The 27210-nt window shown below is 44.3% G+C and overlaps 6 protein-coding genes across 6 annotated transcripts; 1 reads left to right on the forward strand and 5 right to left on the reverse strand.

Annotated features, from left to right (window-relative positions):
* Positions 1-151: 151 nt before the first annotated feature.
* On the reverse strand, positions 152-2246 carry Bctif6. The gene is made up of 4 exons (XM_024695669.1): positions 1849-2246; positions 1570-1641; positions 1298-1475; positions 152-1160 (listed from the first exon to the last, which is right to left on the reverse strand). Exons 1-4 carry the CDS (start codon positions 1881-1883, stop codon positions 705-707), a joined length of 741 nt encoding a protein of 246 aa, XP_024551463.1. The 5' UTR covers positions 1884-2246; the 3' UTR covers positions 152-704.
* A 399-nt stretch (positions 2247-2645) lies between these two features.
* BCIN_10g05160 (hypothetical protein) lies at positions 2646-4156 on the reverse strand. Its single transcript, XM_024695670.1, has 2 exons — positions 3996-4156; positions 2646-3939 (listed from the first exon to the last, which is right to left on the reverse strand). The coding sequence occupies exons 1-2, from the start codon at positions 3996-3998 to the stop codon at positions 3271-3273; spliced, it is 672 nt and encodes a 223-aa protein (XP_024551464.1). The 5' UTR covers positions 3999-4156; the 3' UTR covers positions 2646-3270.
* A 1859-nt stretch (positions 4157-6015) lies between these two features.
* BCIN_10g05170 (hypothetical protein) lies at positions 6016-9980 on the reverse strand. The gene is made up of 3 exons (XM_001546785.2): positions 8690-9980; positions 8524-8637; positions 6016-8470 (listed from the first exon to the last, which is right to left on the reverse strand). The coding sequence occupies exons 1-3, from the start codon at positions 9371-9373 to the stop codon at positions 6896-6898; spliced, it is 2373 nt and encodes a 790-aa protein (XP_001546835.1). The 5' UTR covers positions 9374-9980; the 3' UTR covers positions 6016-6895.
* Positions 9981-10163: 183 nt separating this feature from the next.
* On the reverse strand, positions 10164-12510 carry Bcrad23. The gene is made up of 8 exons (XM_024695671.1): positions 12256-12510; positions 12123-12197; positions 12001-12048; positions 11823-11895; positions 11664-11743; positions 11276-11605; positions 10757-11224; positions 10164-10703 (listed from the first exon to the last, which is right to left on the reverse strand). The coding sequence occupies exons 2-8, from the start codon at positions 12138-12140 to the stop codon at positions 10590-10592; spliced, it is 1131 nt and encodes a 376-aa protein (XP_024551465.1). The 5' UTR covers positions 12141-12197; positions 12256-12510; the 3' UTR covers positions 10164-10589.
* Positions 12511-13150: 640 nt separating this feature from the next.
* BCIN_10g05190 (hypothetical protein) lies at positions 13151-15277 on the reverse strand. Its single transcript, XM_024695672.1, has one exon. It carries the CDS (start codon positions 15082-15084, stop codon positions 13639-13641), a length of 1446 nt encoding a protein of 481 aa, XP_024551466.1. The 5' UTR covers positions 15085-15277; the 3' UTR covers positions 13151-13638.
* A 9640-nt stretch (positions 15278-24917) lies between these two features.
* Positions 24918-26505, forward strand: BCIN_10g05200 (hypothetical protein). Its single transcript, XM_001546778.2, has one exon. It carries the CDS (start codon positions 25003-25005, stop codon positions 26332-26334), a length of 1332 nt encoding a protein of 443 aa, XP_001546828.1. The 5' UTR covers positions 24918-25002; the 3' UTR covers positions 26335-26505.
* The last annotated feature ends 705 nt before the right edge of the window (positions 26506-27210 follow it).

Genomic DNA, 27210 nt, shown 5'->3' on the forward strand with positions numbered 1-27210 from the left:
AGAACAAACGCGTTGGTATCACCTACATGACGCACAGACCCATAAAACGCGAATAAAACGGGTAGATCACGTGTCAGCACTCAGAATCCTGTATCTGATTCGAAGGGTCCAGATTGAATCCAGGAAATGCGGTTCATATGTAGAAGGGGTTTGAAATAATGGAGTCTAGGTTCAAAGAATTTGTAGGGGTATCGGAGAGGTCTAGAAAAAGCTAGAGTAAATTACTAGTTGTTCACGCGTTATATGTCAAAACAATATTTGTATGGAGAAATGGAGAATGTTCGCAATTCTGATGCACTGTTGTATTGAATGGTGCAGAAATGAACCAACAGGCTGGAATATTGGTCCAGTGATTTACCCCCATAGAAACCTCGTTTGTTGGATGAAGATGGTGCACCGCTCTTAAGAATGAGATCATATGCCAATATACCCATTTGAGTAGAGTTATAGGTCCAATTTCACAGCCTGGGAGTCATGCAAATCTGCAAGCCCGAACTTTGGCATGGGGAGGGAAAAGTCTCCATTCATGGCCATCAGACGACCAGTTTACCCTATCTATCATACCACAGCAGCAGAAGTGATTGTTCTTCTGCTAGCAAGTGCCCCATGACATCTATTAAATGATGACCGAGGAAAAAGAAGCCACAAGACTGAAGTCTTTAATCCTCCGAAATTCTCCATATACACATCCCCCACCAGGAAATTTAATAGAAACTTTCCACCATGGTATCCTTGTTCTTGCCCGCAATATCACTTGGACCTTGTCCCTCACCCAGCCTGAAAACGCTCTCGACCACACTCAATTCCGTAGCCGTAGTATCCAACCCAGTAACGGCCATCCAATCGTTAACAACCATACCTGCACCAACTACACTGCTACCTCTGTTTACACTACCGGCAACCAATGGAACTTGTAATAACGAAGATAATTCATCTTGATCTTGAATGCTGGTTTTGGGATGGACGATACCACCTTGGTTGGAAAGTGCCATATAGGATCCGACAAGGACATTGTCGGCAATGGTTTGACGGAAAACTTCAACACCCAGGACGTCGGCAATAATTTCTTCGGTTTCGCGCTCAAGATCTGGATGGACAAGGGCGACATGGTCGTTTGATACTATGACATTTCCAAGAGCTGAAAGTCTCTCTTCTATTCTCTGTTTGGTTGTTCGTTAGTATTTAGGGAATAAATTGGAGCCTCGGGGGAGTGAAGCCAAGCCTATTTCAAGTATCGCAAAACTCAATACTGGTCGCAAAGTCCTCCAATCACCCAGGAGAATAGAAAATAACCCACCTGTATCTTAACACTGTCCGGTAAACTATTTCTCAAATGTTGCAACTCCTGATCTGTTGTGCTTGTTGGTACCAAGAGTCCCTTCTTGTTACCTGCGGTCAAACGTCCAATAATACGAGTTCCTGCGATTGTGGCATGGCAAATTGGGATAACATCTTGGAGTTCTGCTTCGAATACACTTTTTGTTTGCCTCGTTAGTTTTTCGCTCATCCATCGAGAGAAAACGGGAGTGCGCCAGAACTCTCACGTATAAAGCTTGAGAATGAACATACCTGTAGAAATTCTCGCTGGCGCCAACAGCAACCAAGGCATATGAGTTTGTCAATGTAGAGAAGACACCGACTCTGCACGATTCAATTTGTCAGCACCTATCCAATATTCGACATTCGTCGAGCTTGATTCCCATGCTCTCTCCCTCCGCATATTGCCAGTTCAATCCCATCCTTCCACCACCCATCACATCAATTGTGCCACCCGTGGTGGGGTACTCGTCCCTCACACCAATCCCTCATATCATCCACATGGAGGAGGGGCAAGGCAGGCAAACTTACTCATTTGAATTCTCAAACTGCGCACGAACGGCCATATTTAAATTATCTGCGAAAAGGTGGAGTGGGATATATGGTATTATTTCTGGTCGAATTTTCTAATCAAAAAAGGGCAGGAATTGATTGCTTGTTGTGGTGTGTAGATAATTATGAATTTGAATGAAGATTTTCGAAGTTCTCTGCAGTGGATTTATCAGGAAAATCAGCAAACCCTTTCTCGATAGCAATTGCGCGCTAGCAGGGATTTCATGTGGGATGACTCTTATAGTTGCGCTAAATTGACCAAAATTTGCTAAAAACGGTTAAAATGCTTTTCGACTCATTTTTGCTCAGAGTGAAGTGAGGGATAGCGATGGGACGTGAAGAGTGAAGAGTCATTGGATATCTGCGTACCCAGTGTCTCGCATATAATCGGATGATGTCTAAGCATTATTTATATACGCAGCTGGGCACTCTGTGATTGGGCGAATTCCTTTCCTGTTGCATTCGCGCTGAGTCACACGGTATTGTGCTGTGGTGAGGCTCAGGTACCTCAAACCTACCTCGTCCTACTCTCAGTGTCTAGATTATCGCCATGGTATCACGTGGCGTATTTGACTTCATACTCATCGTTGAAGGATGATACCAGTGGCGCCGTACTTTTAACCTCACACCTGGAAATTTGTCACGGCGATTAAAGTAGTGTTGGGAAATGCCTACTGACAGCACAGCTTAAGAGGTATACATCGTGATGTCACAATTGGGACATCTCGGTCCTGAGTGGGCTTTGGAAGGAAAAAACTATCAAAAGGAGCATCAAGTGGTTTCATTTGATATTTGGATGGTGATAATATCATCGATGAGTCGTCTTCTAGGCTGGCCTATTATAAACCTCAATGATAGGATTGGAGTGACGTTGAAACGTGCTTCTACATAGGTAAATGCCAATTCATCCCCCTTTTCCATTCTCAAAGTCAAGCGTCTCTGAGATGAAGAAACCCTAGCTATGAACTTCCATCGTCTCACTTGAAATTGGCAATATCATGAAGCTCCAAGGAAATCACAACACTAGTACCGAGTACTCAAAATCCAGTCTTCCATTCATCATTCCGGCTCGGTTGAGAAAGAGTAGAAGTCAAAAGTCTCACAACTACTGGAAAGTATATGAAAGTCCACGGATCTCTGGGAGAGCTATTCGATTGTCTTAGAAACAGCCCCGCGCAACACCATATGCGCTCATAAACAACGTATTAAAGCTCAAGAAACATCCCTTCTATTCCTATTCTTGCGAATCCGACCAAGTATACCACTTGCATTCCTGACCCCTCATAAAACTCGAAATGATGCCGTCCACCCACTTGCTCATCTTTGTGCAATCACAACACCTACAAGAGTAAAAATGATTGTCCATATCCATATTATTCAATCTTGTTTCAATCCAATTTGCTATTGAGGCCTCCACCAACTGTCATTCGGCATGTAGCTCATGACCGGCTTAGGGACTCTGCTACGTCCTGCGAATCCAAACCCATATTTTTTCCTTTCCTCTTCAAAAGTCTCATAGCCTGGCCCATCCATATTTTTCCACTGAAACCGCACATCCTTTCCCGTCTCCGCCTCTGTCATTATCAAATACAGCCGCTCCCTCTCGTATTGTAACTTATCGCCGGAATAATAAGCCGCAATGTCGTAGTTAACGAAGGGAATACTTTTGGCCCCCACAAGCCCCGGACAGTTTTCTCCAAAGCAAAACCCCTTCCTCAATGGACTCTCCAATGTCAAGACGTGATAACAACAAACAAATGGGTTGATTTGTTGAGGCCTCCAAAATCTACAGTAGTTTATCTTTCTAGTAATACAATATCCAGTATGTTGCGCATGTTCAGCTCCAACCCTAAGGGGTATCTCATTACTTTGTCGTGAGCATTCCTCCCAAAATACCGCTCCGTCGGTGCAATTGTTACTCGCATTCACTGTTTGTGTAACAGGATGCACAATCTGGACTGCTGGAAATGACCATTCCCTTTGATAACTCTCAGTTGTTTCCCAAGGGCAGAGCGCTCCATATCTATGATAATGAGGATTGCAGTGATAATTGTGAATATTCGATATAGACTTTACGAGAAAAATTAGCAAGAGATCTCGCAGGTTGCTGATAGTAGATTGTTTACCATGAGTGCAGATGCTATGAAGAACAGCGGTTTTTCTTCTCGATGTATAGGTACGCTCTGGTAACACTTGGGGTGCGAAAGTAACAAGGATTGAATTGTTAGTAAGTGAATATTCAAATTTATGAATGCCAATCGGTCAAGCTTCAAAGGTTCACTTCCTCGGGAAATCTTTTAGAAGTGACAGGTAATTGTTAACGGAAAACAAACTATTCCTCGTAGGTGCAGTGCTATTTGCTCTTTCCCTAATTACAGATTTCACAAGTACAATACATTACTCCTTCCCAACAAACTACACCACAACCCCCAAATTCAGTCCATCACATCACACCACCACACACACACTAACATGCACAAGTTTTCAAAAGAAAAAGGAAAGAAATCTCAATCTACATCATCCCGCCATCCCAACTCAATTTTTCCTTTGGATGTCCAAAATCGCGTCATAATTCTTAAAACACATACCCATAGAAATCCATCCATCTATCTATCTAATCCAGGTTCTCCCTGAATAGAGCACAATTTCCATATTCTTATCTCCTTCTTGCATCTCAGATTTCACCACATGCTCCACTCCTCGCCACATTACTTCCCGGACAAACCCCTCAGATTCCCACCCAAGAAGTCTTCCCTGGTTTTAACCTTTCCCCTAATCGATCGCCACATCCGATACCTACTCAATATTAGCCATTAGCCCCGATCCTCTGTGGAATCTCGCATTTGAAACTTCAAGTCACAACTTCCCAAGCTAAGGCTCTAGAACAAATCTCTTTCCGAATCCAGTCCTCGCTTGGATCGTCCACCTCAGCACCATTACTAATATCGCAAATCCCAATCCCAATTCCATAAGCGAGAACCCCCCATTCCGCACACGGGAGTCCCCCAGCTGCCACGAACAAATCAACGCCCATCTATCCCATCAGTTTCCATATCCCCATTTCACAAGTAAATCCCCTACTCCTTCCTCTACACTTCGAGTTTGGATTAAAGAAAAACGGGTCGAATAACTTCTGATGTTGTAGACGGACGAGAAAAATACAGACGAGAGACCAAATACATGACGAGAATTCCTCTAATTTATCGCAGTGAAACTCCAGAAACGGCGGCGTACGAGCATCCAGATTTCAGCACTGGATCTTTCTCGTTGGATTACCAAGAGCTTGGGTGGATGGTCTTCGGATAGTCGTTCTGATAACTTATAAGATATATACATACATACATATAAATAAATATAGTATTTCAACAAATCTATCCCCCACGTGCACATCCTATAACCATATCAATCTCATCCCCCAAATAACCACGGCGAGTAGATCTAAACTCATGATGATGATGATGATACAAGTAGAAAAAAGAAAGAGAACCCTCACATTCTCCACACCGCAAATATCCATCCATCCATCCATCCATCCATCCATCCATCTCTCTATCAAAATGATCTCACCAACCTAGAATAACCAACACCAACCCCAACAGCACCGATATATTTCCCTCCTACATCACAACATCGATATACACGATGCAGTATATAGACAGACAGACAGACAGACAGGCAGGCAGACAGACACATTGAAGAATTTCACTTCGCATTTCCAATCCATCCTCTTTGCAATATATACTCCAGTTCATCAAGGAGAAAGAAAAAAAACCCCCCAAGGAAAGAATAACTCAAAATCCAAAATCCAAGATCCCCAAACAAGCCCGATCAACAAAATCTACATGCATACATACACACATCCTTCCCTCCCTCCCTCCCTCCCCGCACCTAAATTATCAACCCCCTTCGCCACCAACCAACCAGCCAACAAACAAACAAACAAACAAACGCACAAACGCAGCCTAGGTAGCCATCTCCACCCCCCAACAATCGAATAAACGTCCTCAGAAGATTCACCCTTATTAGAAGATCTTCTCTTCTGCTCTCGTGGTACTTGAGATTTGGATCGAGCAATATACATATACATATACATATACATACATATAAAGAAATATATAAGTTATCCAAATCATTTTTTGATCTAAATGAGTGAATTAATTCAGTCCAATGCAATGCAATGCGGTGCAATGCGGTGCGATCTATCCCCTATCCCCTATCCCATCAATACACATCTATAGCTTTTAATCCACCCAATCTCTCTCTCTCACCCTCCTATCAATATATATATATATATATATATCAAATAAATAAAAATTCCAAGTCCAACTACCATCTCATCACACTCTTCTCCCTCCCCTCAAGAATCCTTATCCACTTCCTCATCCATCTCCATCTCCATCTCCACATTCACATTCCCATTCAAAAAGCATACATTATATCACATCAACCCCTCCCCCTACCTCCTTTCAAAATCTTCAAGAAAAAGAGTAAGAAAAAAAAAAAGGTTTCCATTTGCTACTCTAATATAAACACTATAATCATTGTTTTCCCCGTCCTCCATCTCGCATCCCATCCCATCCCACCCTCTCCACCACTTCTTCCATCCCCCCAATTTCCCTCATCAAACCCCCCAAAGTATCCAAAAATTTTAAAACCAAAACTTTTATAACTACACTCCGCCCCAATAATGTTTACTATTATTTTATTATCAACCAATCCGATTCCAATTTCTTAATTTCCGAGATAAACTCATGAATGTGTATATATGACCGTCGGAAAGACTCCGGATTCCGAACTTTGCACCCATCTCATTGATGGAACCAGAAAAACAATGAAATTGTTTGTTTTGTTGATACAGAGAAGAAAGGAAAATTATGAAGAATAAATGCACCACTATTAAAAACGCCCGTGAACTTTCAAATAAGGCAAACTGAAGAGCGCGTGAGGTGAATGAGCACTCAAAACTATATATCCAAGATTACGTAGTTGATCCTTTTTTGAATAAGTTTCCTGGTATCTCATCATCTCAAGGACCCCTTCCCGAACCATTCCCATACCCTGTCCCATTCACAAATGGATTAAATCCATTACTTCGCGGCACAGGTAGTGAAGGTGGCGGCACGCGTCTTTGTGGTTGTGGTGGTGCAGGAAGAATCTCTTTATATTTATTATGAGGACCACCTTGAGCCTGTGGAGGACCTGCATATTGAAAGAATTGCGTTTGTTGCTGAAGCGGTTGAGGAGGAGGGGGAAGAGTCATAGGTAAAGGTGGTGGGAGAGTCATATGTGGGGGTGGAGGTACATATGCTGGAGGTGGTCTATAAAATTCTGGTTGGGAAAAAGTGTATTGGATTTGTTGCATTGGCCTTGGAGCTGGAATAATTGGTTGCGGCAGCCCCCCACGAGACACTGACGCCCCATGAAATTCGGCTGCATTGGCGAGGATATCTAAAGTTTTGTTGCTGAAAGTTCTGACTGGAGATCGACGTAAATGAGGGGAGTATCCAGTATCACGGACTGGGTCATAACCTTGTGTTCTTTGTGTCGGTGCAGGCGTTCCAGGTATCGAAGTTGGAGGAGCTGTGGACGTTGCTCTAATTGAGGATGATGTTGGAGGGACGGGCTTGTTTAAGACATTTACCGCCTCCGATACAGCTTCCATCAGATCGTCGCTAATCTTGCCAATGATTTGTGGCTCAACCTTCTTTTCGATCGGACGAAGGATAGGATCACGAAGTCCAATCGCTTCTAATGATTCAGCCATCTTGAGCTGATCGCCAAGATCCGCAAATTCCCTTTCGGTACGTGCCATCCATGCTGATCGAGAAGTCTCATATTTTGGCTTGAGTGATTCTTCATCTCGAGTTTCGACAACAAAGACAACGGGTTTGGTCTCTGCTACAGGCTTACTCCAATCACTCCTTGTAGTAAGTGTAGGATTTATAGAACCTTTCACAGGTAAACCCAAAGTCGGATGTAATTTGTGAGTCTCGACTATTGTCTGATCCAAGTCTTCTGGTCGATTGTTCGTAGAATGATGATTCCTCACCCACGGATCATAATGAAAAGTCTTTGGTTGTGGAGAAGGGTCCATTCCAATAAATGTAGGAAGGTCGTTCTTGTTGTACTTTTTGTAATGGTGATGACGGATACCTATTTCATCTGGATCGAAAGTAAATGGAGGTTCAACCACTATGCGATTGTTAGGTGGATCGCCATTTCTCGGTCTTGCTTTATTAGGAATGTAAACTCCAAACTTGTCAGTTTCGAGCTCATCTGCATCTTCTTGTTCGGTCAACTCGGCTGGGGTGGGAGCTGCAGAATCTCCATCCACAGTAGTGGCGAGAGACAACGAAGTCGCAGGTTGATACAAAGCCGTCTTCTTGGGCGCGACTTCACTATCATCCGGCATCATGATATCCAAAGGTTTGAATGGGGATGCAGGTAATTTTGTGGATTTCTTTCCACGACCGCCCCGCTTTTTCCCCTTCTCTTTTTCCGCTTCAGCAGCAAGCTGTGCAGCACGACCGCCATTGACCCACGCATCAGCAGGGTGAATAAAAGTTTCTTCGGGAATTCTTTTGATGTGTGAATGATCAAACTGTTATATGTTAATGTACGTTGGTATAAAATATGTCCGTCTCCTTGACTTACATTGTGCTGAGAAGGACTGTCAGCACCATATCGAGCTTCCATTTGTTGATATTCTTCAATAAGTCTTCTCTTGATCATCAAATCATACTTCTCCTGAATCAATTCTACTCGTGTCTATATACGTGTTAACAATGCTCACAATCATAAAAGAAAAAGAATGGCATACCTCGTAGACCCCTCTAGTGTAATCCTCTCCAAACTGCCTCTGCTTCTTCGCATATTCCAATTGAATCCTACGTTGTTCTTTCAACAGCGCAACTCTCTCTTCATATCTCTCAGCCAACTGATCCATCACCATCTGATACTCTGGTAACGTCTCATGGTATTTTGGATCCTCACTCATGGCCTGCAAGGATTTATCTGAGATGACATCCAAGGCGACCCTCTGCAACAACGCCACCTGTTTATACTGAGTTTTCAGTAATTGTTTCCGATGATACAAACTCTGTATCCTCGCATTACTTGATTTTTTCACTCGATGGCCACCTCTCCCACGAGTAGCTTTTCCGCCCGCCGCGCCCGCCAGAATCTCTGCACCACCCGCCCTCGCAACCGGGATTTTTGCAGTACCATTTCTCCCAACTCTCCCTCCGCCACGAATTCTACCGCGCCCACGACCTCTCCCGCGAAAACCGCCCCGAGGAGGGATGTTGGCATCGAGATCAAGATTTTCAGAGTCCATTGAACTTTGAGCCAAGACGGGGTCAGCTGACGTGGAAGAAGGCGAAGATAATGGAGAAGAAGGTGGAAGATCAAGTGATGTTCGTGATTTTTTGGAAAGGGGTGGTGAATTGGGTTCTAATTCTGATGATTTGCGCTTAGAGCGCGTGGAATATGTAGGGGGCTCCATGTTGATACTGGAGAGTGTTGGCGTGTGAAAGTAATATATATAATATGGTGGATTGATGGATGGGTGGATGGAGCTTGGAAAAGTCGGAGAGTAAAGGTTCCCACCAGCAGGCAGTGAGGGTGTCCAGGATTAAATGCCTAGTACCTTTTTTGGCCGTTTCGCTCTGGAAATGTAAAGGGTGAAGCGGTTTACGAGACACGATTGGACTTTCGATATATCAGTGAATGGACGACTACTCGAGCACGAGATGCGATAAGATGGCGACGGTCCAATAGAGGATGGAATTCCAATGGAAGCGTGTATTGTATTGTAATGTATGTTGTATGTCGGTCGTATTGTTGTACACCCATCCCATCTGCAAAAAATGCATGGATCAACAAGTAAAAATGCAATGCGAGCCGTCGAGTAACATATTGGACTTTCGCGCGGCTTCTGATTGGTGGACCCGCATAAAGGTTACCGTACCCTCAAACATCGACTTCCCTAAACATCATCGCCCTCGAAGGACGCGGCAAGCAGAGTGAGCACAGCACGGCAGCAGGATCGGCGGCCAGCGCTTGGAGCAGGTCAATGTGCGCACACAATATTGAGAATGTGGCAATTCCACAGGAGGGAGAATTGAAGCGTCACAGATGGCCGTTGGCTACGGATGCTTTCTACGACGTAGAGCTTCAAGATTACATAAGCCTTCTAAAATCATTCTCCCGCCCCGCATGTATCGATGTAGCTCTAATAAGGTGCGTACGTACCTTGGTACCGGATCCATATCGTAGACATAAATAAAACCACCTGCATCACCTCAGACGAGAATGTCCCTCGAAAATTGCTAAGATAAAATTTCACAATCAGACCCAGTGTACATCATTGCAAACATGGAATTTCTGTCAATTCATCCATCCATTCGCTGTCCCCTATCTAGATAGAGTAAAGTTCTCATGACAATAAACGACGTTACATTTAGCCCATGTCATTGGGGAATTACGCAACGTAAATATATCCTTCTTCACAATTCATTGCCGTCCAATCTTGTATGGGAAAAAACACTGCCTGCCTCCCACTACTCAATTTCCTCCCCACCCCTTGCCTTACATCTCCATCCATTCTCCGCTATTACCACACGTAAATGAAAAGGCTCATTCGTCATTCATTCGCTCAATGAGAAGGGTGTAAAATAGGAAAAGGTAAACCCGAGACGCGAGAATCAGAGAAAGTGTATTTATTCCTCATCCTCAGGTTGCTCGAAAAGGAAGTTGGCAGCCAATTCTTCATTCTTGTCGCATGCAAAATAGGCTTGGATCGCTTGCTCTCTATTGAAGCCGAGGCGACATAACTACCAATTGTTAGTGGGAAGAAGACTCAAATAGAAGGGTGGGCATCTCTTACTCTCTCAATAGCATCACGCTCCTCTGGCGTCACCTCGATGGCCTGAGCTCCTGGTGGAAGTGGCGCATCGTCATCGGCATTCTCGCTCAAAAGTTGTAGAAATTGCTCTGGGTGTTGACTAATCAAAGTGGCCAATTGTGGGTTACCAGCCCCAACTTGCTGGAGGATTGGCTCGAGCATCTGAGGTTGCTGTTGAACGACTTGTCGAAGTTGTTGAAATTGAGGGTTGTTTCGGAGGAAGTCGAGGTTGCCGAGCCCACCAGCTGCAGCTCCAGCTCCAGCTCCTCCCAAAGGATCGACTCCGGGTCGTCCACGAGCAGCACCACCACGGTTGCCAGCATTTGCGGCTGCTTGGAAAAGATCGACTGGGTCATCCTCGCCGCCGGCAGCGGGAGGAGATGAAGCTTGAACAGCGGCGGGTGCAGCTGGTGTAGGTTGTTGTTCTTGCAAAAGACGTTCTGGGATTCCCTAGGAGAATATTAGTCATGGTTATTTCTTTTTGGACCGATATGAACCTACGTTCAACAAATATTCGATAGCACGTTCCGAGTTGTAAAAGGCAGCACGCATGGCTGCTTCGATCTGTGATCTCTCGAAACCCATGCTTTCCATCTCAGCGATTTGTGCTGAGCGCTCAGCTCCCATAGCAAGACCGGTAGTTTCATTGGATGGTGTGGCTTGAGGAGCTGGAATCGAAGCACCAGCAGGAGAAGGTGTTGCTGGAACAGCGGTGTTTGAAGTACTCGAAGAATGTGCAGGCGCGGCAGGTGGAGCGGGGGTAGCAGCCGAGGCTGGAGCGGGAGTTGATGGAGCTTTAGGCGCAGAAGACGCAGCTGGTGCAGCCTTGGGCTATCTCAAGTGTTAGAAGAATGGGGAGAGCATTGTTGGACAATTATTGGATATCTACCTTTGTAATCATGCACACGATGAATCCCTTCTCCTCGATATGATAGGACTCCAGAGTATTCGCATCTTGTAAGATTTTACCTGAAAATTGTCGTTAGTCAAATGTGCGCCAACAGTCTCTGATCAGTCACAAACACCTGCGGCCAAATGCAGAACATACCAGAATAGATCAACTTTTGTTGCGACGCCTCCCATCCCTTCTCCTTGAAAATCTTCTCCTTGACGTCAGAGACCTGTGTTATATGTGTTAGCTATTGTTGGAATGATAGATATGGCGCCGCGATGAAGGTGGGGTGGGTAGAATGATATCGAGAATCGAAAATATATTGATGACATACAAGTTCAGTAGGTTCAGCCTCGAGGACGAATTTCTGCTGCTTCAAATCCTACGTGCGGCCAACAGTAATTAGCATCATGGACTGGTAGAGCGACGATGTTGGAGGGACAAGGATTCACGTACCTTGAAAGTCAACTTCATATTGGCGACTCTTAGAAATGCGACTGTGTTGGTGATTGAGAGATGGCCGTGAGACTTCTAAAGATGTTGTTAGAGAGGACGCCAAGTGGGATGTTGAGAGTGACGATGAACGAACAATGGGTAAGTTTTGATGTTGGAAAGATGTACTGTGGTGGAATGGGGTAGACGTTGGATCTTGGAGGTTGGAGGTGGAGTTTGCAGTTGGAGTTGAAGAAGTGGGAGTTGGAGTTAGTTTACCTCTTGATAGAAAGAAGTTTGGAAGGTTTAATTAAAAAGGTTTATGACTAGTAGGGTAGTGAGGTAGTGAGGTCGTTAACAACTGAACTGTACGAACTTCCAAATCGCTTGCACACGGACCATGTGTAGTGGCGTGAAGGAAACGCTAAGCCAGGCTACAATCAGTCGTACCTCATCTGCCCAAGGCTGTGTGTGCCCATACCATAGAATACCATACCATACAGACCATACAGACCATACACACCATACAGACCATACACACCATACACACCATACAATACCAAGAATGATGAATCAATACAATCAATCAATCAATTGATCCTTCCACCGCAGTATTCATCACCACGCGCACCAGATTCTTCCATAACACTTCCTCTTCCAGAAGACCGTTTTCATCATCCATTGCCTATTTAGGCATCTACCGTGGCATGAGTTACAGGTGATCACATATAACACCGGTGAACGAAGCCCCGACCAGAGAACACACCCACGTGATCTCTCCCAACAACCAATCACTCACTCACTCCAACATCGTCGCTGCGCCAAAAATCTGAGAGAAAGGAACAAGCAAATCTTACATAATCGTCTCTCGCTCTTCTCGTGCGGGCGAGTGCGGGGTTGGACAGTCCCGTTTCTTTCAGCCTCGTCTTGGCCAAATTACCGTCCCCCAACAGACTCACGCTCCTCGACGACCGATAGCGAGGTCCGTCCTCAATACAGCTCAAGCCAAGGCAATTCCTGTGGTATGCTATCGAATTTTATCAACATCAATATGTGTCTACATCCTCGATGCATATATTGATCATTGAGCCGTCAATTGAGAAGGTTACCTATATGTTATGTCCATCATTGCCATCGCTATACTATCTAGGTATCTATCACGGCATGTACTGCCACATCTTTCTTCTCTTGTCCACTACCCAAAGGAAAAGTTTGTTCAGTGTCACATCCATCTACACACTCATTCACTACAACAGAACATAATCATCTTTTGTGTCTTTCCAAATCATTCATCCATTTCGTTAAAATTTAAGGTATACCTATCTAACTTCAAAAATTCAACGCCGCGCTAATACATCAAATGGTATCGGTTTCGTCATGACATGCCATTCCATCTCCGCCTTGATTGAGCAAAGAAATTCGTTCAGCTTATAGCCTGTTGTCCGTTTCCTCCATGGACTTTTTCCTCTTTTTTTTTTCATTTTTCCTCCCACATGAAACATTATTTGGAACACCCTGTTCTGTTCCGATATTACAATGTTCAATACTCTGTCGTGTCCGGTTTCCCTACTTTACTCAACGACATTGCCTTTTTGCGATTGTATTCGGACATACTGGTCCGTGGTCCAGCTCCCAATATCCATTCCGGTATGGGTGGTGTCAGGCTACGCTCTCCTTCGACTTCTTCAGATATTCCCATATCCTCCTGTTCTATCGCTCGTCGGATGCTATCCAAGCTAGGGTTATGCATGAGTGGAGGTAGACTCTCGCTTCTTAATCGGTTTATTGAACGAATACTGTGAACATCCGACAAGGTAATTGACCCAGCTCCCGGGGCGGCGGTTATGATGGTTTCGGCTGTTGCAGCAGGTGCTGGACTAGGAGAGTCGGATCTAAATAATGGATGGATGTTTTCTTCCCTTGTACCTTCAGGACTCATCGCCCCTTGCCTCGCTCGATAAAGCGATCTCTCACTCCTGATACTCGCAGCTGGACTATAACTTCGGCTTCGTGTTGGCCTGGGTGGTTCAAGATCTAATGGAAACCCTGGACTTGGACTTCTACTGCCAGTCGGACTAGCGGGAATTGTTTCAAGAAACCTTGGAGGACTGGGTGAAGCTGATTCAATCACTTGTCTAGATTGCGCATCTACACCAGATGTGTTCCATGAGTCAAAGTCATCCTCGGCCCTTTCAGTCGTTTCGCGATAAGTGGAGTCGATAGAAGGTGGTCGGAATTGATTACTGCGTTGGCTGTTGGAATGGATAAGTCGAGTCTTTGAAGTGATCGGGCGTACAACATGAGAAATCGATGATCGGAACGAGCCCATCGAACGTTTTGGATCTGATCCTGATCGAGATCGTCCACTGTTTGACCATTGAATCTTCGATTCTATTGAGCCATTCCTGCCATACTCAGATCCTTCGTTTAGGCTCTGGGGTTGTGATCTCTGCTGCATTTCCGAAGAGATGTGTGCTTCCGATTCGGTGATATATGGCTGAATTTGTTGATGAAAGTCTTTCCTCTGAATTACAACTAAGCAAATAAGAAATACGGCCTGCGAAGCCAACGATATTGCCCAGATAACAAATCCACCCATCGTCATCGATTGCGCCGGGGAGGAAATAATTATCTTGGGAAGTAGAGACAAATTTTGCCTCATTAAGGACAACGATAGTGCTGTGGCTATTGCCGATAATCCAGTAAATATGGAGGTGAGTCCAGCAAAAAGATATATTCTTATTCGTCCATTTCCACGGTCTTGGATGTGGTTTTGATACTTGATTTGCCTAATTACCAGTAGCACAAGTAATGCTTCTGTGACAACTCCAAGAACGGTCGCGACGTAAGTTGATACACTTGCTTTGCTTGACGTACTATGTTTCGAGATGGTGGCCGAGAAGATGATGTTAAAAATGAGCATGACAGTCTCACTTGTCAATGCCAAAAAGCCCAAACTCAACGGCAATGCTTTCGAGGTCGACATGATGTCTATTACTGAATGAGTGAAGCCGTGGCGAAAATGATGGCATACGTAGTATGATTGATCTCAAGTGCGGCAACGAAGAGTATAAAGCCTTCGGGAATATGGCTATGAATAGCGATGTTCGGATGGCAATGTCGAAATTGATGATATAAACGAATGACAAGGCACACAACTTTTACAGAGATGACTACTCAATAAAGAATGACTGACGAGATAGTCGAACGATGAATCGGATTCAGAAATCAGGAGGCTTCCTTCTGTTTCTCCTCCTTCACGTACTGTTCATCCAATCTTTGGCCAAGGTTGTACGTACGGCGTAATAGCCAAAAGGAGTGTGTGGGATTATATGTTGTGTATCCAGACCTTGTCTCAGACTGATGGTTCCGAGGCTACACAAAGTATGACTTTAGTTGCAAGCTTTCGCTTCCTGGTTTCCTCGTCTCCTCGCGGCCAGTCTCTTTTCTTCGCCGATGATCTGATATGATGGATAAAAAGATTATCTAGAAAGAAGATAATGTACCGAAAATTCCACGCAGTACGCAGGACGGGATGGTATGTAAGTTTTTGAGTTACTTTAAAAGAAGGTCGGGAAAGGTTGTGGAAGGGTGCTGTGTACGATGTAATGTACGTATCGATGTCTGATCAGTTTGCTAGGAGCAACGCTTGGTAAATAATTAATCCTAGATGGATATATCGTGTGTATGTACGTGGAAAGTATTGCAGTGCGGGAAGTAGGCTTGGAAGAATCCGTAAGCATGGATTGGGTGAGCTTCGGCAACGTGCAGGATGATGATATGATATGCAGGTGGGTAGGCAGACCGGTAGGTGCAGCAAATCAATGTCGTACTCTTCTTCGTAGAATTTAATTTTGGATCTTTTCGTTTTGTGAAGGAAAGTTCAAAACGTGGGATCTATTTTGGACTTTGGAGAATAGAAAAAGCGTGCGTGCGTGCGTGCGTGCGCGTGTAGTTGTACAAGTAAACAGATTGTTATTTTCGTCGTCTTCGTCTCGTCTCGTAGTCGTTGTTAGGGAAAGCAAAGGGAAGGGATTCGCATGAAAATGGAAGTTCGGATTTGCGTGGATGACGGGATGGCAGAGTAATATGGGTGGATATTATGAGCCAGTGGAGTTATATCTTCAAGAGAATTAATGACCAGGTTGACGGGATTTGTTGATTATAGTTTTTCTTGCGAAAATTAATATATAACACTCTGTTGATTTCCAATACCGAGCCCAGTCCCAAGAAACCTTGCGGAAGGTTACTGGGATTATGCCGAGTAGAGTTTTTCTGGAGGGGGGCTAGGCTTGGTATGTTATGTATGATATGGTATGTTAAGTGCTCTGTATGTACCTAGCTAGGTATGGAGTTTCTTTTCTTTTTCTTTGAAAAACCCACGATTCTTAGGATAGCTTCTTTTTTTTTTAGATGGGGCGGCCGGTGAGATGGATAGATGGATACTCGTTTCGTCTCGGGATTGTTTCGTTCGTAGGGCGAGGCGGGGCGAGTGGGTGGGTTTTTTTGTGAGTGGATTCAATCTTCTTCTTCTTCTTCCTCTTCTCTTTCTTTCCTTCCTTCTGCTTATGCTTCGTGGACTCCTAGAGGCTGGAGACGGGAAACCTTGTTCTTGTGCCTGGAACGGGGAGTCGGCGTGTTTTTGGAAACTTTGGCGAGATGGATGGGGACGGGGGGGTTCTAGATGAAGGGGTGGGAGCGGTGGAGAGTCGGTTTGAGGATTTGATGATTTGATTTGATGGGGGTAGGGGGTGGAAGAGAAAATTATTTAAAATACAAAAAAAAATTAAAAAAAAATGGAATAAATTGTTCCTTTTCTTCTTTGGAATGAATGAATGGATTGATTGATGAAATAATGGAATAATGGAGCGGTGACGTCTTCTTCGGATTTCTGGGGGTTCGCTTTGCGAAGTGAAGGATGGTGGGAGTAAATAAATGAATAAATGAATGGATACGATAGCAAATGACTGAAAATGAATGATGTTCTCCACAATATCGCTGAGTGTTTTCTGTTTTGAGTTTGTGGTAGTGCCGTTGCTATGTATATGCGGTGTAAATATATCAAGGAGCTCTAGATGGACGAAAATTGGAAATTGGAAATTGGAAATCGGAAATCGGGGAATCGAGAATCGAGACGCTCGACCGGGAAATTCGAAGGAGGGAGGAAATCTCGAAGAGAAAGAAAGAAAGAAAAAAAAAAGAGAGAGAGAGAGAAAGGAAGGAGTGAAACTCGAGAGATGATTTCAGAGACGATATAATGGATGGGAAAAAGTAAGTATCTCTTCTGGCTGATTTTGCTTCTTTTCTGTTTTTTCCTTTTGGGGGGGTGCTCTTCTCCTCTCACGCGTCAGTCAGTCAGTCAGTCAGTCAGTCGGTCGGTCGGTCGGTCGGTTGGTTGGTCGGTCGGAATCGCGTGTGGTTGTTGTTTTTTTGTCTCCTAGGGCAGAACAGGTCGGTGGGAAGTTCGATGGATATGGATCTTGATATGGATATTGGTATTGATGAAGGCGGTATGGTATACCAAGAGCCGGGGTGACAGGCACTGGTGAATGGAGATGAAGAGAGAGAGAGAGAAGATTGGACGAGGAGCCCAAGCAAATCAACAGATCCGGAAGCTAAATTAAGAGAAAAGGAAAAGGCGGCCAAGAAACCCGGCATGCGAGTTGCGTGACGGGAAGAAGCAAATGGATATTTTTTATTTATTTTTTTCCAATGCAGGTGCGAGGGCAAGTGCAAGTCAGTGTAAGTGCGAAGCTTGCTGGTCTTGCTGCCCGGGGTGGGATGGGGCTGAGCGCTCGTAAACGTGCGGGCGGCGAGGATGGAGCTTGGATTTGTCTGCGGGGGAGGGTTCATACGATTCTGGTCTTTTGATAATATGATGTTATTGTTGATTTTGGGGGCAGATTGGGTGCGTGTTGGGTGAGAGACCAATAGGGAGATCGGATGACGATGGCTGTTGGACCGGAGGCGTTGTGGTGGAAGGTAGATGGGTAAGGGATGAGCTTGCTGGATTGCTTGCTGGATTGCTTGCTGGATGTTGTACAGCGGATGTCAGATATTGATCGTCTACTGCTCTAATGCTTGAGGGTTCGGTGGGAAGAATCGTTTTCGAGCAGGTGTGTTTTGGTTGGGGGATGGTGGAGGGGTGGCTGACTTTCTGGAGATATGTGTGTGATTGTGTCGAGTTGATGAAATTCCAATGTTTTGTGTATCGGTGTCTATCTGGAGTGCCAGGATTCCCGAGTACCCCGGATTGTATTTGCTGGAAGAATGGTGGCTGATGGTGATTCGTGATCTCAATTCAATATCAATATTATGTATGTCGTTCGCTCAATGCATGAAGCATACGATGTAAGAATATCACTTCCGGATTCGAAAATCAGACCAGATCAGATTCGAGAAAGCACGAGGGGAAGGGGGGAGGACGGTGAAAGAGTTTTACATTCATTGTATCAATAATAGATGTCAATCACAACGCTCGCTATCGTTCTATTTTAGAATTCATCTGTGTGTTTACAAAGTTTTCTCGGTTTGTTTACTTTCCAGCGGTCGACGAGGTCTGTGTGAAGGCCGTAGACTGGAGCATTCGCAGTAGTGGTTTCGTTTGTTATGATAGGGATTAGCTCTTTGGGATTCCTCTGCTCTCCTCCACTTTCAACTCAGATGCATGTTAGTGAATAATTGAGTTTGCTGGACAAGAGTACACACGCATGTCAGAAGGGACAATGATATAATCTCGTTGCTATATGGCATAACGCATTATTTATGACGATCAATGCTGCGTTGAGATTCTCCCTCTCTCCTGTTTATGCTCGTAGAAGCTTCATGCGATAAACAACTGCAGGTACAAAAGGAAAGGAAAGAACTATTCGTCGTAAATGCTGATGGGTAGCTATGCATTGATCTGTGCGGAGATCCATTTGGCGGTACGTACCGGAAATGCTTACGATTGGCTCGACGATGTAAAGGAGGCTTTTGAAACACGAGAGAATTTCCTCTTTTTCTGTGAGGGCGCCTTGGAATTTGGGTTCTCTGCGGGAAAAAAAGAGGGTTCCTTCGTATGCAAGGGCTGTTCTTGAAGGCTTGTATGGCTTCAAAGCATCTGTACCTGCATCTATGCCGCTGCAGCTAACGGGGACAGAGCAGGGACTCAAACTAAAGAAAGCGGTCATCTCGTTGGAGAATTAGACGGAAAGTATATTGACTAGTTGATGGGATGAACAACTACCAGCTAGGTGTGTACTCGAGTGGAATGATGTTTGCTGCCCTTCCGAAACAACGAAACAACGAAGCCAGCTGAGGATGAGAGTTGGAAAGAAATTGAACGGGTGCTCAGACGATCGATCGACAAATGTGAGAAATGCCCCGAGAGTGCTCCAACTCCACCGTCACGAAAATATCGTCGGATGGAAAACGTTCTAGCCTTTGGGTACGTTGCAACGATCTCCAGTCTCAACTCGCACAGTCATCTAATCATATTTTCTTCAATGGGTAACGAACCTCCATGCTAGGAAAGCGAGTCGACGGTTCGATGGGACTGCTCCTGAGATCGTCGTCGTGTTGTGCAAGTCTCACAGGAATAGACTTCGCCGTTCAACGACAGATGGGATGAAAATAAATTACTTTTGCATACTTTTACACACCCGTCCATGCTACGAGTATTCTTCAGGACAGTCGATCCACCAATGTTGCAATGCCCGTTTCTATCAACTTCCTCGATTGCTAATCATCAATGACAGGGAAAACTCTGTCTTCATCTGCAAGCAAAACCACCATATTTCTCCGACTTACTTGGCACGGCTCCAATGTTTCTAATTAAAATATCATCATCACACTTCGAATAATGCCAATCAAACGTTCTGGATTCGGATCTTTTCTGCACAAGAGCCTGTGGCCTTCATTTGTAACAAGCCATTTAACAAGGAACGTCCCTACTGGTAATTCTAGGGCGTTCATTGATTCATTCTCCCATTCACGTTTTTCAGCCTGAAGATGAGTAAAACAAACGTGATGTCCTGGTAAAAGGGTGGACTTTGTGGAGCAAAGTTCATCTCAATCCTCTCTTCGAATCTTATTTGCAGCGGGAGTGCACTACAATGCCAATGGCCTTGTATTTCTCAGACATCGGATCGGATCTCTTTCAGATTTCTTCGCCTCCCAGCCGACGATCTCCAACTCCCTTCTATTGTCGACCGAAGATTCCGGGTTCTCTCCAATATCTGTACGTGATGTGATGCAATATCTTCAATATTAACTTGCCGTACACCACCCAGAGTGACATCGGCGACCCTTCCTGATAAAGAGCGTTGCCCCGACCTTCATTTCAGCCCTGAGACCCTGGAAAGACCAAAGTCAAGGGCCCTGGACGATTTATCCTGTTAGCTGTCCAGAGTAGTATTCCGTCGCTGGACGCACAGAAAACTCTGGCATGTAACTCCGAATCCCCCGGGATGAAATCCATGCCAACCTTACCAGGCATCCGGCTCGAAAGAGATACAGAACAAGGCCAGGAGAGAAAATTCCTCGCGCGTTCTCATCCACACAATGGGATTTCATCAATCGATCGCGAATCGGTCCTCACCTAGTAGATAGGAGTGAAAATCCCCGAGCCCTAAACACTCGCTCGGGTACCACTAATGAGTGGGAATGACACGCTGAACATCAACACCGGTGTATAAGGATTTTTAATTGGAGGTCGGAAAATCTTCGTGGTTGAAGACGAGCACAGACTTCATCCTCGAATATGAAACAACGACGACTAGGTAAGAGACTAAACGACCAAGAACTCAAGTCCCTTACTACTTCAATGTTCGGACGAAAAGAGATAGAACTTGCGGTATAATAAACGTCCATGAAACAAACCGATTTTTCAATCTACAGCATTATTGCACTTCTATTGCGAATGTACCCATGAAGATTGCTACTATTCATGCTTATGCTCTCACTCATGAGTCGTCACAACGGCCCGCCCCTTTTCTTTTTTCCCCTTTTGAAGGCGGTTAGTTCCTTTCCCTTCATGCACTCCGTACGGAAAGTTGTATCCGTACCGTGCGTTGACGGTTTTCTTTTTTTCTTCATCGCTATCGTTGTCGTTTCTTCGTTCTCTACGTTTCTAGAATTCCTTCCGATAACCCGTTTGCGAAACTACCTTGCGGTGTTTCCTATTTTTACTTTCTCTTGGGTGGTATGGGTCTGCATAATCGTGAGAGGGGCGTGGGAAAATCGCATGACTCTTGCTTCTTTTTTGTTCTTTTACTGGGGACATCTTGACGGGCTAAGCTGAGGGCTGAGAGCTGAAGTTTCAACGATCGATTCGCGCTGAGGGGGTCTAGGTACCCAATATCATATGCACGTGATCATAACTTCCATCTGTCTGCTGTCTGCTGTGCGTTGGGTATGTTGGAGTAGGGTCCTTGCATTCGGAAGCTGCAGTGTAGATACAAGGAGCACAATTTTTTTGACTGGCCCTCTCCTTCAAAGGGTTACAAAATTATATGATCATGTGATACTGACAAGACATGTCTTGTACAGGGGGAGAACACATGTCCCTTGGCATACCAGCGCCATCCGCAAGAGCCTCAGCAGGATAGTTTTCTCGCAGACTTTAAAACACGCCCAGTGACGCCTCAATCCTTTCAGTATACAAAATACTGACCCTCGGCACGATGAATTTCTACTTCTTGTAATCTCAGATACCCTTTTGAAGACTTCCTTAGAGCTTTTAACGCCACGCTTTGTGAGCTTGCAGCTTGGCTGGTCATCACGGTGTGAAAATTGATATTCTTCTTGCTGAATAATCTGGTTGAGATCTTTTTCGTGTTGGCTCAAATTGTTCTTCCTGACCTACAGCTTGGGCGGGCTTGGTCTCAGAGTTTGGAATGGCACTATGAAGGTAGTCGGACGGCGTTGAACGGCTTCCCAGTTGTACGCGTTGGAGGAGTAATATGGTTTACGATTGATGAGATTCTTTGGTCGGATTCTGTGCGCTTCATCTTCCCATCATTACTTATGGTTGTTTGAATCTTTAGCATCTTGCACATATAACAACAATATTATCGGTTCTCACAAGAGTTTCCATATCTCGTATTCCCACGTCGACTTAAGACATCAGTTTCAGATGCATCTGCGCCATCAATTGATTCCGCGATGAATAATAATTACGCATCGAAGGCATCTTTTTTTCGAATCATTTCGAAGCTTCTAATAATCATTACTAAAACTGCCCTGTAAATCGGGGCCCGTTTCGAATATTCTAATTGAGGTGGCGTAGAGATTGTATCTCAGAAAAGTATTTTTGGGTTCACTGATTTAAAGTAATCAGTCATTGTTGTCGTGATCTCATCAATGCGTTTTTGATGTGTTGATAACGCTTTTTTTTTTTGCTATTTCTGCCTCCGATATTATTGTGTCGACTGGTCACTAAAGGAATTTTCAATTTTGCAGTAGTCAAAGAACAGATTGGTTAACAAATTCTGTTCAATTTTGAGAGATCAGGTATTTCATTCTAGGGGTTAGTCACTTCTGATGAAAATTTTCCCACGCAATGGAATCAGTTAAGTATCAAAACAACTGCTGCATGGTGAAGAAGGCATTTCCAGTTCGTCACTCACAAGCCTTCTGAATCCTATGGCAGATAGTCTTACCGACCTGAGGAAGTTTTCATCGAAAAATTGAATAATCTATTCGGCCCTAAGGATCAAAATACAATGCACGTTTCTCTTTATGTTCTTCGATGAAATAACAGATCCCTGTTTTGATCGTTTCCTAATCATATTTCTTTCGGTCTGAAGAGATGAAGCCGAAGCGAGAATCAATGTTCGACATCCAACGCGTGTTCGATTGAAAAAGGTTGGATAAATCCGAAGCTATCTCAGATGTTCGTCAATCATAATCATGGTTCATATTCCGCTCCTTGAAACCTCATATTATGGCACAAAGAAAATGTTACATTATATTGAGAAGGTGCCATGTAGTAAAGTCCATTGCCGACTCGATCTTCTGAAGACTTTGGAAATCCATATCAAGTACTTTTCAATAATCTTCGCCTTTGCGTGATATTTACACTTCGCCAGAGTTTCGGAAGTGTCGTCCATACTGGACGCATCCCGACCTTGCTCACATACGCTACATACGAAGACTATTCATTTCAAATATTTTTCACCATCTTCATAAAACACGCTGCGAATATGCCTCCAGCTCAAGTTTTATATCCCATCTGTCCTGCGTGCGGATTTAACAGCTCCACCAACGATACCCAACGATGCCAACTGCGCGATGATGATGGCATTATATGCAATAGATTGCTATGCCGCTTTAGCTATTTAGTTCAGTATATAGTATATGAACATCCTGTGGAGAAAATTTGAATGCTAACGGAAGGTTTAGGACTCTGTTCACTTGGTGGGAGAAACTCGCGCTATGAGACGCGGTGCAAAAATTTTGAGAGCAATTACATTGGATACAATGGATGGCCGGACCACTAGGTCCTTGCAGCTTGGTACACAATAGCCTATAAACATGTGAAGAAGATGTGAATACTAACGAAGTTTTTAGTTGTCAAATTACTCTTCGGGAGCAAGTTGGTGCGCGAGACGCTACCAGCACATGATTCGAGGGAGGAGTTTCAGTCTGGGTGGTAGCTTGTGTTTGTTTGTTTGTTTGTTTTGAAATGGATAGGATAACTGGCAAGATATTTTTTCAATTGATCGTTAAGACGGGATTTCTATAAGGTGTGCGGCTTCACGTTTATTGCGAGCGTTGGTGTAGTGTGGGTTTATGTAGTTGGTGCAAGATGCACGACTTGCTTTGTTTCTCTTTCATAGCAGTATTTTGCGTTGCTGGAGATACCTTAATTGAGAATTTAGCAGTCATCAATTTTACATTCAACGCCCGCATCTAAAACTTTCCTGGTGTGCCTATCTGGGACTTAGTAGAGCCAATCGTTTCTTCCTTGTTTGTATAATCCCCCAGTGACATGTTATACCAAGTATCAGTAATCGTGTAACATTTTTCACGAAACAACGAGACAGAGGCGGGTTCTTCCGGGAAAGCAGATCCCAAGTTACCTGCTAATTCGGTTTCGCGATCAAAGGACAGTCACGTCTGGTCGGCTGTAGGTGATGAAAGAACTAGGTAATCTCGGCCAAATTGGCAGTCGTCCGGCTGGTCTAGATTACCTTTGTCCGGCCGTGTCCATTCAAAATTTCATTTATTATCCACAAAGAAAATTACTAGATCAATATGTTCTTCAAGTCAATTGGATGTTCATCGATGTGACCCCGATGTCAATTTCAATCTCGATCTCGATCCACAATCTCCATTGGTTATAACATGGTTTTTTGTTGTGAAGAAATGCGTCGTTTATTGAGACGCATTTTCTACATTGACGGTCCTTTGTAAGTTAACCACCGTACAGCCTTTTATTCTTAGAGTTCTTGAGCTAGATGATATACCTCAAAATAGTGTGAATGGCGTGCCGTATTTCTTTATACTCTTCGTTGGAATCTTTTCTTTCTCCTGAAGTCCCGTTGTCCAACTCGCTATTCGTATAGTTGTGGAATGGGACTCGAATAGCCCTTGTTTAAAAAAAAATTCTTTGTAGATGTAGTCAAATTCCTCGAGTCCTATAAGCGATTCCGAATGACATTACTCATTCTCCTTGCCATCTTATCCCACGAATTCCTTTCGTTTCATCGGTAGAGTGTTTGCTTTGACGAAATGATGGTTCCGCGTTTGTGCTAGCCTTCTTCCTTTGATTTCTTTCAGAGAATTTCTATAAAGACCTCTGCGATTTCCACAATTTCTTCTCTCCTACCCACAGATAACTCAGTTAAAGTTTTCACAGACTTGTCAGCATAAGTGTATACATCTTTGATTTATCAAATACCGTTATTATCAATCAAACATGACAATAAAAGACTCACCGGAGAAAGAAAGCCCCTGGTTAGAAAGCCAATGGTACCCTCCACTCGACCAAATCATCGAGCCCTGGTATGATTGTTACAAATTACATGGCATGTACAGCTATCAGGAAAATGAAGACAAATGGCGCGTCCAAAGGGGTAGCTGGCCAATTAACGGGAGTTTCAAAGAAATAGATGACGATCCGGACGCCTGGCTAATCTGCAATCTCATCTTGCGGCGCAGTGAAGGCCAATCTCCGTCTGCAGATTGGTACGATGAAAAAGACGATTCTAGCTATCATATTACGGATGCCCCTATGCCTCCGCCCAAGGCTACTTATAAAAAGGTCTCAACGAGACGTTTCCGGGCCGGAGGTGACTTTCCGCTTGTAGATCTTCTTGATGCACGTACCTACATGAACGATTCCGTGGCATGGAGCATTGGTTACGGCGGCGTTTTAAAAATGGCCTTCATTTATCTACAACATGACACCACACACCAATCTAAAACGTTAAACTGGCTTCAGGGGAAAATTCCATCTCCAAGATTTCGGATCCCAAAACTCATACGCTATGAGGTGCAGATGAAGCGTCATATTTCATTCGAAACCCAACTATACGGGCTGAATTTTGAGCAAGCGTGGCCTATACTTTCGCCACAACAAAGAGAGAACGTCATAACTGCTATCAAAGATTTCATCTTCGAGTTGTCCAAAATCAAGGGAGATAAAATTGGGTCTATTGAAGGGAAAGGCATATTTGATCAGTATCTGCCGCCGCACCACCAGTTGGGTGTAAGTCCTTACGATCCAGCCGGCATGCAAGCCAGCTGGGCAGAGACAGAATTGGCACCCGGACTGTCAGAGTTCTGTTTCGCGCACAACTGTTTGTGGTCTCATCATATCATCCTCATAGACTACCCCAATGCAGGAAGGTCGGACCTGAGAATTCCAACCATTGGGTTTGTAAGCTGGTCGTTGGCGGGGTTTGTACCGAAAGTATGGGTTCGCACGAAATTTGTCGTGGATCAGGGGTATGATATGCAAACAATTCAAAGGTTGAATGTGAAAATGAGCACGGGTATCCGGAGTGAGGATGTCCTCAAGTATCGGTGGAGCACGTATAGGGGGCTTGGAAAAGCGCCGTACAATATGCCAGAGATTAAGGATCTGTATTGGAGAGCTAATCCTCAGAACGCGAGGGCCATGGGGGAGAAATTCATAAGCGGGAGAGGCACTTTCATATATATCAATGCCGAGGATGCGGACGATGTCTATGAGCAGGATTTGCGAGAGCAAGAGGAGCATAACAGGAATAGGCCTCATCGAAGATGACCTAGACCTCCGCCTGACCGCTGTCCGTGCTAACAAGGGACAATTGCTGAGGTTGGATTTTGATTTCACTGAATCTGGCTTTTTCATACATCTTCTCCTACCTCAATCTGTATTTAATTTTGCGATCGATTCAGTATATATATGCTACGCAATTCTTTATAACTTGGTACAAAACCACCCTGTGAAAACATGATCGTATTCTTTCATTCCAAACATCGACGACGAAGTCAACTCTCCGGTAGATACAAGTAGAGTAGATTCATCGTCTCGTTTTATTCAGATTCTCCCCGGCAGTGATATGATATTGACAAATTAGAACCTTTCGAATATTGAAATTGTTAAATCGCATCTCCTTTCTTGGCAAAGGGCTCGATGTCGTGAATGAGACATGGTGTACAACTGATGCCACCTGGAGCTTGAGATATCATGTGCATGCGTATTTGTGGGCAGTATGGCAGTATGGCAGTACGAGGCAAGGTTAGATTCATAATGTGATTTGTTTATTATTGATTTAGGGACTATCATTATAAAATCTCGGGGGGGCAGCTGCCTGGAGCTGGCGTCACACGATGATACCAAAAGTTCTTTGAGATATTGAAATGAGTAGAAGAGACTCAACTTCGAGAGCCCACTTCTGACATGATACTCTCCTCACCGGTTTTCGGACTGCATACAAAACATACACTCGCCAAACCAAGCTCTAAGTTGAGTGTGTAAATCTGGAAGCATGGTGGATCCTTTATTTACATCTGTTGTCTGCGGGGGTTTGCAGCCTGTTCCCGAGAAGCACCAGTGTACTCCCACATGCCAACCAAAGAATATTAACGACGACGCGTTTTTCTCAAGCCGTCGTCGCAAAAAGTGGCTCCTTGAAAA

This window comes from Botrytis cinerea, chromosome 10 (genome assembly GCF_000143535.2).
Source record: "Botrytis cinerea B05.10 chromosome 10, complete sequence".
Classification (NCBI taxonomy): domain Eukaryota; kingdom Fungi; phylum Ascomycota; class Leotiomycetes; order Helotiales; family Sclerotiniaceae; genus Botrytis; species Botrytis cinerea.

Bases quoted from the DNA above. Each gene is read 5' to 3' on its own strand.
- BCIN_10g05200 (XM_001546778.2), top strand. From the start codon at position 25,003: ATGACAATAAAAGACTCACCGGAGAAAGAAAGCCCCTGGTTAGAAAGC.
- BCIN_10g05170 (XM_001546785.2), bottom strand. From the start codon at position 9,373: ATGGAGCCCCCTACATATTCCACGCGCTCTAAGCGCAAATCATCAGAA. The intron at 8,638-8,689 runs GTATGCCATTCT...ACACGTATATAG, and splicing joins ACACTAGAGGGGTCTACGAG to ACACGAGTAGAATTGATTCA. The intron at 8,471-8,523 runs GTAAGTCAAGGA...AACATATAACAG, and splicing joins ACAGTCCTTCTCAGCACAAT to TTTGATCATTCACACATCAA.
- BCIN_10g05190 (XM_024695672.1), bottom strand. From the start codon at position 15,084: ATGTCGACCTCGAAAGCATTGCCGTTGAGTTTGGGCTTTTTGGCATTG.
- Bctif6 (XM_024695669.1), bottom strand. From the start codon at position 1,883: ATGGCCGTTCGTGCGCAGTTTGAGAATTCAAATGA. The intron at 1,476-1,569 runs GTATGTTCATTC...GCAAACAAAAAG, and splicing joins GCCAGCGAGAATTTCTACAG to TGTATTCGAAGCAGAACTCC. The intron at 1,161-1,297 runs GTGGGTTATTTT...ACAACCAAACAG, and splicing joins CGGACAGTGTTAAGATACAG to AGAATAGAAGAGAGACTTTC.
- Bcrad23 (XM_024695671.1), bottom strand. The intron at 11,896-12,000 runs GTATGTCATCAA...CATATAACACAG, and splicing joins AGGCTGAACCTACTGAACTT to GTCTCTGACGTCAAGGAGAA. The intron at 11,225-11,275 runs GTAGGTTCATAT...ATATTCTCCTAG, and splicing joins CTATCGAATATTTGTTGAAC to GGAATCCCAGAACGTCTTTT.